At 40.2% G+C, this 12251-nt stretch overlaps 1 protein-coding gene across 4 annotated transcripts; it reads right to left on the reverse strand.

The window, feature by feature from the left end:
- Window positions 1-228: 228 nt before the first annotated feature.
- On the reverse strand, window positions 229-8618 carry LOC113083492 (RNA-binding protein 14-like). 4 transcript variants are annotated; one of them, XR_003283282.1, is made up of 5 exons: window positions 8526-8618; window positions 6599-6951; window positions 4473-5466; window positions 2058-2135; window positions 229-1650 (listed from the first exon to the last, which is right to left on the reverse strand). XR_003283282.1 is itself a non-coding variant. In XM_026254549.1 (4 exons), exons 2-4 carry the CDS (start codon window positions 6945-6947, stop codon window positions 3889-3891), a joined length of 1650 nt encoding a protein of 549 aa, XP_026110334.1. In that variant the 5' UTR covers window positions 6948-6951; window positions 8526-8618; the 3' UTR covers window positions 1665-3888. The 4 variants fall into 4 exon arrangements, 2 of the variants coding, with proteins under 2 accessions (XP_026110334.1, XP_026110336.1); XR_003283281.1 differs by having other exon boundaries at window positions 2058-4195; XM_026254549.1 differs by lacking the exon at window positions 229-1650 and having other exon boundaries at window positions 1665-4195.
- Window positions 8619-12251: the final 3633 nt, after the last annotated feature.

A 12251-nucleotide genomic window follows, 5' to 3' on the forward strand; every position in this document is an offset into this window, starting at 1 on the left:
CAATTCATTTTAGAAGCTTCTTCTTGAAAACCTGTGATAAACTATCTGCTGCAGACACCTGTCGTTATTAACGATGCTACGGACATCATGGAAATCTGTCAACTGCACATCTGCAAGCCAAAGATCTTAATACCGTTAACATTGGGAGTACCAGCTACTACTTCTCTCTGGCATAAGAGACATCTTATTTCAGGTAACGAACAGTTCCTTTACCTCCAGAATAAGATTTAAAACTGAGGTCATCTGTCCTTTCCCCTCATTCCTACAGGCAAAGTTAAACAGACACTATTGACAAGAAGCAATGCAGATGTGTGTGACAACATATGGGAAGATGCTACACATCATCAGAAAAATCAAGTAAAATCAAGAACAACAGCACGTTCTAGTGAAATAAGCCACACTTCACTACCATGCTCCCTCTAGAGGAAAGGTCCTGTAAGTATCCCTCCAGTAGCTCAGGTTCAGCAGTCATTTTTTCTCCCAGCGGAAGCTGCTTGTTTTCTAGGACATTCCTTTATCGGCTATGTAATTTACCCAGGTAGGCGGTCTTAATCTGTGCCACCTACTTATTATACAGACAGCTATTTCAAACACAAACATTATAACAGACTCTCATTTGAACAGGTAACGCAAGGTAGCTTTAAAATTAACTCCTAAAATTGAATGTCTTTTCATCTGACAAACAAAAACCAAATATGGTAAGTGGTTTGTCTATAACTAAGCTGCTGCTCAAGAATTGTTGTCCATCTAGGTAACAAAAGCGTATGTTTATGATAAGAATGCTTTGTTGGTTTACGGCGGAGCAGTGTATAACAGTCAAGCACTGCTTGATAAGGGTTTCCAGTGTCACTGAGCCCAAATGAGAGTCTTGCGAATAAAATTTTGGCCAGTGTCTCAGGTCCAGTCACAGAGCTTTTGGGGATGCGCTCAAGCAGTGGCTAACACTGAACAAACGTAACAACTAGCACTGGGGATGCGACGAGGGCGGCGGTGAGCTGGGCGTTAACGGCGAGTAAACTCGAGGAAGCCTGGGGGCAAGGGTTAAATCAAATTAACAACAAAAAAAAAAGGCACATGGAGGGGGCGCCAGGTGAAGTCGACGATGCTGACTCACAATCACTCACCTTTGTCACACACTTTTATCAGCCACCCTTGTGAACTTGTTTTAACACTCATTTTATGTCTTTCAATCATTAACCAGCAATCCCACACATTCATTTGCTTACGGACATTGTATCACCACACTCTCTCCAAAGCTAAACCAGCACATAAGTTATTAAAGCACCAAGCACCCATCCATTACCGAGACACATTAACCACAGAAGCAGTAAACGGTCACCCCCGCCGCGGCGCCGCCCCCCTTTTTGGCAGTGACAGAGAGTAGCATAACACTGGTGTTTAGAGAACCAATTGGCTATGGCAGTGGTAAGGAGAAGTGAGGAATCTACAAGAGGGGTGGGGTGGTGGCGAGGAGAAATAGAGTGGATACACGGTCAGGCGCAAACGCTATTGGGGAGGACGACAGGTAGAAAGGGGGCGAGGCACAGTGCGTTTACCTGTATGGAGAGAGACTTTCCCGTACACTGCGCGACGCTAACTTTCTTCCCCCCAAACCAGCGCTGCGTATGGTGTCCACAGTTCCACAGGGACCTAGTTCAGTTGGAACAGTCACATCAGACAGCGTTTGTTTTTGGGGGTAAAAAAAAAAGAAGATGCATGCACAATGGAAGCAGAAGTGAGCGAAGCCTTGTGGGAGAGATCTTGAATTTACAATTGCAGCCCAATCACTTACAAATAAAGGAAATACAAAAATGGTTTACAGTGTGAGTGCCTCCTGACACTCACACATAAACATGTTTTACAATATTCTTGCATCATAAAAGCATGTCAAGGATAGTCATCATTGTAGCACACTCCAGTTAAAGAAGCTGCATGGGGACTATGGGTGGTTAAAAAGTACCAAAAGCTGGGTTGAAGATTTTGCTGCTCCTGGGGAAGGGGTTCAGTATGGTGTGTGCAGCTGGGGGGGTATAGAGTGGGGTTGCCCCTAGACTTACCCCATCCATAGAGAGGGGTGAGATTGGGATCAGTCTCTAGTCCTTTAGCTTCTTTTCATGGCTCCGATTCATACGAATCTGGGCGTTTCACAAAGGAAAAACAATCATGAAACATCAAAAAGCAAGAACAGCTAAAGCTCCAAGCAAAAGCTCTTGAGTTCCCTCTTTAAATGATCAGGCAGGCTCTTTATTTGAAGGCTTTTTATAGTCGTAAAGATCATGTACAGATCTTTAAAGTCTTCTCTTCTGAGAACACTTGCGGCAAGAACAGTTACCGTGATATGAGCTACATACATGAATGTCGATGCAAAACGTTTTCTAAGGTCACATTCACATTCACACACTGGCATCCTCAGCACATAGGTGTGAACAGGGGCATGGTAAATGAATGAAATACTGTCACTAAATGAGAGGTAGATGCAAAGAGAGATGGAGAGAGATGCAGTGAGGGTCATCTATGGAGTTGCAGCAGCGAAATGAGCAGGAAGACTGAAAGAAACTGATAGGAATCTCCCAATTCATTTAATCCCAAATCACAGCACCACATTAATATACAGCACTTTCGTGTAGCCTTAATCCAGTTTCACTTTATAAGACTACAGATAAAAAATAAAAAAAAAATAGCAAAACTTTAATACATTTCTCCACTTAGGCATAAGAATCGTAGGCCACTCATAATTTTGGCTATTTGTCTAGAAAAAAATGAGAATTTTGGCTATAAACAGTCACTGCGAAAAAGCCACAAGAAAGAACATGTTCTCTCTCTTGCAGCTGTAAACAAAAGTTAAAAATTAAAAGTAGTATGTATCTTTAAATGGATAATTGAGTCCCTTATTACTGTTTATAAAAACATGATAGCATTAATAAAAGACACTTTACAAAAACAGATTCTACAATGCATCCTGGCAGTTAAGTTGGCGAGCTCAAAGACGCTCCCGTAAGACAGATCCCAGCAAAAGCTGACTAGCTACACCTTCCTCTGATTGGTTGCTTCCCATACATCACCATATCTATGGAAGTAGCTACATTAAAGTCGAAGGGGAGAGAAGTCACAGTGTCTTTCAGCTTTCAGGATGGGTGGACAGGGATGGAAGGGTGGGGTTAAAGGTCATCACTAATGTTTCTCCCATCTGAGGTGTAAGGGATGCATATGTATTTGCGTGTGGATCGAAGTCGCTTCCCTGTGCACATGTACACGTGTGCGTTCCTGTCTTGACAACCAATGGAAAGCATACACGCTACACCACAGTCCCAGAGAAAAACAAGAAACACACACACAAAGACACATAAAATACTGTCCAACCCTGGTCCTACACTTCACACACCTTTGGAGTAAACATACATTCAACTCATTTCAACATTTTTGAAATGCATCGAAATCTAATGTCTTAATAACTATATGTATACGTAAACTGGTTAAGTTCATATTAACTATAATCAAGCAGTATTTAAAAATATCAAGTCCAGTATTCATTCATAGACTACAAACACTTAGGAATATAAAAGTTAAAAAGCATTGTGGCTAGTGCCTAATCTACCCTTCAAAACTAATTGGCAATAGATTGAAGGTTTCTTAAAGAGACAATGTGTTACATTGGTTACGTCTGCAGGAATGAGAGCATGCAGTTTCCCTTTTCAGCCCTGACTACACTGGGTGTGTGTGAGATCAGAACCAAGGTTAGAGACTCCAGTCTGTAGTTAAAACCGACACAGCCACCGTCTTAAACCCAAGCACGCACACATCATAAACATACACCTGTGGCTTCTTTCTAACACGCACACACAAACACGCAGCACAAGGAAAGGAGAGGCAGAGAGGACGTGGAGCACACTATCGGAAGGGTGTTTCAGGGGTGTGTAGGGCGAGTTCGGGGCGGCGGAGGAGGGGCTCCTTGTGCGACGGCGGAATCGGCGGTGGCTCATACACGCGGGGTGTTGCCATGGCGATGGCGGCAGCGGCAGGCACGGGGGTGGCGGGCATCACTGGCCTGAGGGAGTCGAGCGTCGCCTGAGTAGGCACACCAGGCAGAGTCTGCAGTGCGGACATCGCTGCGAGGTGGTTGGCATGCGGATACGCATACTGGTACTGTGGATACTGCTGCAGCTGCTGGTACTGCTGGTAGTATTCCGCATAGTATCTGGGAAAAATGGAGGAGAGGAAACACACATGCACATCCACGCAGACAGGGAACGAGAGACAGAAATCACACAGACGTGCATATAAAGACATATACATACACACACACACACACCATTGGACAGGGAGAGAGAGACAAACACAGAAACACATTTACACGCGAACACACATACACACATCACCGCTACTGTAAATCGGTACTTCAACAGCCAGCATTTGAAAATTGATAAACTTCTGCTGTATTATCTATTGAGTATCTTTTACTGCAGTCAACTCACCTGGCTACAGCTTCATCCTCCTGTGCAGCGGCTTCCTCTCGACCCGCAGGCGTAGGCAACAAGGCTCTGCGCTTGGCCCTCTGGTACATAAATGGTTTCATAACAGGGTCTGGCAGCAGCGGGGCAGATCTTCTTAGCGGACTCCGGTCCCTCTCTCCAGACTTTGAGCTAGCCTGTTGCTGTTCAGCTAGAACTTGCTGTCCTTGTGCAAAGTAGTGTGCCCTTGCTGCCTCAAAGATAGCTGCTTGGTCAGCTGCCCCAAAACCCCCGTAAACCGGCGAAGTGGTGTAGAGAGTTGGTGCTACTGTATAAGCTTGGTTGACCGCAGCAGCGGACGGTACCTCCATGCCGTGCGCTGCAGCTAGGAACACTGGATTCCCTAGATGAGACGTGTAAACTTGTGGACCGTATGCAGCAGCGGCAGCTGCGACTGCGCCGTTTGTCATCTGCCCGTAGAGAGCTGGGTTAACGGAGCCGTACATCTGTGCGGCAGCTGCAGCTGCACTAGAGTTGAGTGCCTGATTTGCAACTGCCCCACTGTAGAGCTGATTGGAAACCGTCCCGTACAACTGACTAGCTAGTGCACCGTACACAGCTGGCGCCACTGCAGTCCCTCCTTCCGCCCTTGCACCAGCAGCTGTAAGTCCAGTCAAAGCAGCATACGTGGGGTCAAAGGTTGAGGTGTTGTACACGGAATTGTGGACACTCTGTTGAACCTGCAGTGGAAGGCCGGCAGCTGCAGCGGCGGCGGCGGCTAACACAGCCGCTTGGCTCTGGTACTGCTCTAGGGTGGGTTTACCAGCTGGGCATTCACCTGCATAATGACCCTGTTTACCACAGCTGACACATGGGATTTTCCCAGTTGGAGTCTGCTTACTTGGCTGAACTTTGGACAGCTCTACGGAGAGTGGTCTCCCTTTGAAGGAGGTCCCATGCAAAGCTTCAATTGCCTGCAGTGCATCCTCCTTGTTCTCCATGTGTACAAAGGCATAACCTTTACAAAAAACAACTTAATTATCATGGGGCACTGGTAGTAAATGTTAGAATAGTTCAGAGTGGCCAACCATGCCCTGGAGAGCTAACTTGTTTCGACACATCTGCCTGTCAATTTCCAGTAACCCTGAATACTTTTAAATAGCTGGTTTCTGAATATGTTTGGTTTTACTGGTGCATAGATCCGATACTCTCTAGTCTCCATATCGACTCTGATACTGACGGATCTGAATCAGTCAAACGAAACCGCTCAGATGTTGTGCGTATTCTATTCTGTGTTATTGTTAAGTCCCACAAAGGGCACAAAAATATTAGAAAGCCATAAAGCTTTGGTGCACTATATTTCAAGTGATCTGAAGCTGTTCCATTTAAATCTGGTAAAAGAAAATCTCTCTTTCCTTTGTGCTTTGAACTTTCCTATGCAGAACACTGCAACTCCGTGTTGCTTTAAGTAAATCATTCAGCGCACTGGATGTGCATTTGTGCTGCCCTGTACTTTTGAGCAATGAAAGATTATTAATAGTCCTTCTTGTTCTGTTATATCTATTATATATTGCTGCCTTCATTACTGTGCTATACATTTAAAATAAATCTTAAGTCTTAATTTTTATAGTATATTTATATGTAAATATAATTAATTGTTTTTCAATGTTTTTAACAACAACAGATGTAGTCCTACACTTACTAACTTTTATTTGTTCCCCAATAATTTTGTTTGACTAAATGTTTAGATTTTATAAAATTATTGTACGCTCAGAATTTTTCTAGAGTATCTATTGCTGAATTATTTTGAATAACTTCTGCTGTATCTTTTTGCGGAATTATCCACTAATTTAGTTTACAATAGTATTTCAATCATAGATTGTAATTTTATATATTTTTCCATTTGTTATTTTTCATAAAATTGAAGCTGTCTATATTTAGCAGATTGTGTTTAACACACAAAAGTAAAGAAATTGTACATTGATAAAAAAAAAATACCGCGCTTGTATCGGATTTATAGATATTCAGTATTTTTGGGTATCGGATGGAGTTGTTTGTCAGAAAATCCCTAGTTTGATTAGAGATAAACTCCAGGAGCAGGGCTGGCTACTTTTATGTTAAGTTTCAGAAGCGACTTCATACTCTCTTACCTTTCACCTTATCGCACTCCAAAACTTTGCCAAAGGTCTGAAAGAGCTCCCGAAGATCTTCTGTGGTGCACATACTACTCAGATTACCCACAAACACCTTCGTCGAGTGGAGCGGGCGTCCTCGGGACTCCTCGACCACAAGGTTGCGTCCTTTGAACTCTCGGCCATTGAGCTCCCGGATGGCACGCTCAGCAGAGCCCTCTCCTTGCAAGTGTACAAAAGCAAACTGTCTCAAGACGCTGCAGCTAACCACCTGGCCATACGCCTCAAAGATGGCTGACAGTTCTTCTTGCGTGGTGTCCAGGGCCAGATTCCCTACGAAGAGCTTAACCGTGTGGCCCTTATCCATAGCGCTGAAATGAGTGAAAGATGTGATTTTAATAACTGACATATAATGTCATATACATGTGCATACAATTTGAGAAGTGAAGGGTACACAATTCCAGGGGCGTATGCCATATTTGCGGCAGAATCATGCAGTTAATCAGCCAGAGACTCACCGCTCCTTCAAAACAATCCAAACGTGGTGCATAGGCCAAAAGAGATTTCCAAAAAGTAAAATACTTGGAGTTTGTTGCATCTATTATCACATGTCTTAATACTGCAAAGCTTGCTTTGACAATCTGTATCGTAAAAAGCGCTATATAAATAATGGTGACTTCACTAGATTTGACTTATGCAATACGGCAAGACATATTATGTGTTTTATTTAATTAATAGTGCATCATACACTTTGTTTAGGTAATGTGGGTTTATCAATCAGACATGTTGTCTTTGTCCATGTATGTCCCCCCACAGAGAATTAGGTAAACCCTAGGTTTTTGTGAAATGTTATCGTTATGCAATTCTCTTACAAAAATGTGGCTGTACCATGGTACAAATAGGGCATCAGATATTAAATATTATTCTATTGTCTTGTCTGAAGCATAGCGAATAGTGATATTTATCGTACTCTGGTGATTCGTACAGTACAGATTTACAGACACGTATAACAAAATAACAACAGTACTGTTACCTTGTACTTTTTCATTAGTTATCTCCCATTAATTGGGAAGAGAAATACATTTACACATGCAGGAATAGGGTAATTTTTAATAAAAAATGGGTCCCTAGTAAAAACAGCATATTGTTTGTGTGTTTTTTTAGGTGTGACCAACAAAAGAAAACCCTGAGGACACTGTGTTTTTCGTAACTATATAACTATAACATACATATCACACTTCATTTAACTAAGACAACGTAAAAGAAAAATTTTCAGCACACGAAAATCTAAGTAAAACATCAAGGAAACGTTTATTGAGCACAGATCAAATGAATTAGCTGCGGTCGTCACAAAGCCATAGCAGTCTGGTGACGCAGTGCACGCAGAGTAAACACGTTCACTTCCTCAATGTAGAGCTCACGGAACTAACACACACACAAACGTCTCTTTAGGTGATTACTGCTTAAAAGCAACCCTGAAAACGACGTAAACACGATTTAAACACCCGCTCGGACGAAATGTGTGAGAAACGCTGACTCGCAGCTCGCGCTTTGGCTTCGACAACGAGACTAGCGCGTGTCGAGTGATTCACTCAAATGTTACACTTCTGACACCAGATGTTTACATAAAACACTCCGGACGCTTCCGTCATCGACACCATCAGTGTCTGCTATCTAGGTTTATATATATCCATCATATACATGTGCGTATTTGCTATTCATCCCCTCCAGCCGAAATCTCTAGATGACTCATTTTGTTGGGATTTTTTTGGGTGTCCCCGCGCTCGCGCCCCAAACCCTTCGCGTTTCTCTATAAATCACACCGCGTGCTCGTCTATAGTCTCGCTTTTCATCGGCCGTCGTTAACTACTGATCCTATAAGATAAATTAAGGTATTACTTAAAACATAAACATATATAGAGAGGGAAATAATCTTCCATCTTACCTAAGCGGAGCGGGGTTTCAAAATGGTCGGTTCACTTCCGTTCTTTAGAATCGCTCTCATTCTTCAGCAGTGGGCACTGAACGCATGCTGATGCACACACACACACACTGAGACCGCGGACTGTGTGTGCATCTGCATTGCTTACACACCATGCATCATCTAGTTTTTTCGTTTTAAACAGGAATCTAACAAAACTTAACTGAAAGCATAGAGAGACCTTGCAGAAATGCTTTAAATGCGCCACAGATCTTCAGTTGTTTTCATTGTTTTATTTGCTATATATGCACAACCAATTCTAATTTTTAGAAAGTCAGATATAAATATGTGACGCTAGACCACAAAACCAGTCATAAGGGTCAAATTCTTGAAATTGAGATTTATGCATCATCTGAAAGTTAAATAAATAAAATTTACATTGATGTGTGGTTTGTTAGGATGAGGCAATATTTGGCTCAGATACAACTGTTTAAAAATCTGGAATACAACTATACAAGGGTGCAAAAAAGCTAAATATTGAAAAAAAAAAACTTTAAAGTTGTCCAAATGAAGTTCTTGGTAATGCAAATTAATAAACAAAAATTAAGTGTTTATATATTTACAGTAGTAAATGCACAAAATATTTTTGTGGCGGCTTACGAAAAATAACCATGGTTTTATTATAGTAAAACTGTAGTAACCCATGGTTTTTTGGCGTGTTGACTACCATTTGTATAACCGCAGATTTACTACAAATACCATGGTTAAACTATGGTTAATTTAGCAAAACCAAGGTTAATTTGTGGTTACCATTGTGGTTTTTTGGTTTTATTTGTAGTAAAACCATGGTTAATTTTCGGGGCGGAGCCAGACATTGTAAATATTCAGGACCACTGTTCATAACATAATATTCATAAAACCACTGTTGTTATACTATGGTGCAGTACAGTTCATAGAATTAACCCAAATTACCCCAAATCAAAGATGTTGTCATGTTGTTCCAGACATGAGGATGAGTATAGTTTGAAGAATGTTGTTAACCGAACGGGTGAAAGTAGCCATCGTCTTCCGCTGTATTATTTCCTGCTGTGGAAGTCAAATACGGTCAACTGGCTGATTACCAACATTCTTCAAAACATCTTCTTTTTAGTTCAATAGAATAAAGAAAATCATACATAGCTGACAAATGTGAATTTTTTTTTTTTTTTTTGTCAAAACTGATGCTTTTTAGTGGGATCTATCATATGATTTACATGTTACACCATATAAATACAATACAGTACGACATTATTTGATGTCCAAAAAAAACTTTTTGTTAGTGGGAACACAATTAAACAAGTGCTAACTTTATTTTATTCATTACAACTGATACAAAAATGACACTTTAGGTTACTGCTGAAGGTCTTGTTTATAAGAATGAGATATTCAGAATATTATTATTATTTTTATTTTGTAATAGCATGCGCTTTGTGAATAATTTATAATATTGTATTTTTATTAATATATTAGTTTATATTATCTATTTAAAAAAGACAATTTTGAACAAAAAGCAGCAGTATGTAAAATCAGACTAAAGTATGAGAGAATCACTGTGATAATTGCATTTACATATTTACACATGGTTTGATTTCTGTGGATGCATCAAAACATGCCTCAGAATCTCATTCAGTTCAATCTGAACGTACATTGATGACAGGCACGTTCTGGGTCTCTTATCATTTATTCATGTCCATCTGCGGTCCCTGATGTGTGGGAAGGTCTCCTCCTCACCCCATCACAGATCAGCAGTGTCCCAGCGACGGGCCGATCTCTCTCCTCCCACAGTCACACCATCACAGCCACAGATCAGTTTGGGGTTTTGAAGCAAGCCGGCGGAGCGGGCGATGACTCCACAGACCAGCCTGAGACAGCGGGTGTTAAGCAAACCATCACACGGTCCACTGAAGGACATCAAACAGCAGGGAGACCGCTCTGGACGGACTGAGTGATTTCAAACAGCTTTACACACACAAACACTCAACAAGAAGGGGGTGTTTCCCCTGCCCCAAATCATCCTCCCCAGAAACCACCACTGTAGACCGACCAATCACATCCCACACCTGGTCATGTGACACATGACATCATAACATTCCATAAAAAATATTGATAATACTATTCTTTGGTGAAGAATTAAAGCAGCATGTAACTCAGATATATATATATATTCTGTTTTTAATTCATCTAAAAAAAATTGGGGTGTTTTTGCCTGTTTTATTATAATTTTTTAATACACATTAAGTTTTTATTCATTTTATCATAGTAATAGTTATTTTAGTACTTAAAGTCAAACTAAATGAAAATGAGAAATGTACATGTGCCTTTAATAAATTAAGTCAATTTATTTTTAGATTTAAAAAATCATTAAAAAATAATTTTTTATGTTTTTGTATAGTTTAGTTATAATTCTACACAACTACAATATATGAATGCCCTTTTCTGCCACGGCCTAAAAAAATAAAATAGGTAGTTGTGACTTTTCATCACCCAAATCTGACTTCCCAGAACTAATCCCCCGACTGCGAGTTATAAAGTCAAGCCAGCTCACAGTTCTGATATTTTCCTACAGTTTCAAGTCAACATCTTGCCATTTTGACTTTATAATTTTAATCACAGATTTCAAAGAAAAAAAAAGTCAGAATTGTGAGATAAGTAACCTTTTTTATCTCATTTAGCAAAAACTCCACATGCGTGTAAAGAGCACCACTAGCATTTCTCTGCTCTGATCTCTGCTACAGAAAAACTAATGCAGTGTGCCTTTTTTGTGTGATATATTGACACGCTTAAGCAAAACAGACACTATTTTTAGAATCAACACCCAGAATGAACAAGCAGGAGGTGGTTAAGAGCTCAGAAAAGTGCTTGACTCAGCGGGTCTTTACTGCTTTAACACAGCTGTCACGTGACATCTGCTCACAAACTGCAGCTGCGCAATCACTCCAGTGACATGGACAGCTTTAAGAGCTGAAGAGAGTAGACATTTAAGTGTTTATTAGACACAGTACCATTTTAATCATCCTTTGTCAGTTCAATTAAATCTACAGCGTAACAAATGCCTCTTTGCTAATATTGAATGTAGTCTCTAATAATTAAATATATATGTATATTGAATGGAATTGTTATAATATATACTATATAATAACAATATATAATAACACTGAAAAGTACCCAAAAAACTACCCACTCTAATTTTCGAAGTTTAATTTGCTCATAAGCTGCATGCATAATAATCATTTCATGCCAGCTTCCTAAATGCAGACATTAAAAACTATAATGATGTCCAGTAATATTCCTGAATATGTTTGACACTTTCTATAAGTTTATGAATGGATTTCTATAAATTAATTAATATATAGTAAGTGCAAGACTAAAACTGCATGTAAAAATTATAACTGTGCAAATCATCAATGTTAACACGTTTTGTTGATTTTGCTGGTCATTTTGATTTTCTGAATGACGCTGCAAGTTACCCTACTGATATCCTTCTCAAATATATATATAACGCAATTAAAGCTCATTATTTAAATTGTTATTTAGCATTCATTATAGTTACTTAAAAACAAAAACAACAACAAAAAAATCATTATAAAGTCATATCCACACCTTTGCTGTTCTGTTTACAAATAATCGCAGGTTGATACTTACAAGCGGAAGCTCCGTGCTCAGAATTTTCTTATAAAATAAAAGTCCCAGGAAATGACATTAGTAAAATAA

Source organism: Carassius auratus, unplaced genomic scaffold (genome assembly GCF_003368295.1).
Source record: "Carassius auratus strain Wakin unplaced genomic scaffold, ASM336829v1 scaf_tig00038440, whole genome shotgun sequence".
NCBI classification, from domain to species: Eukaryota; Metazoa; Chordata; class Actinopteri; order Cypriniformes; family Cyprinidae; genus Carassius; species Carassius auratus.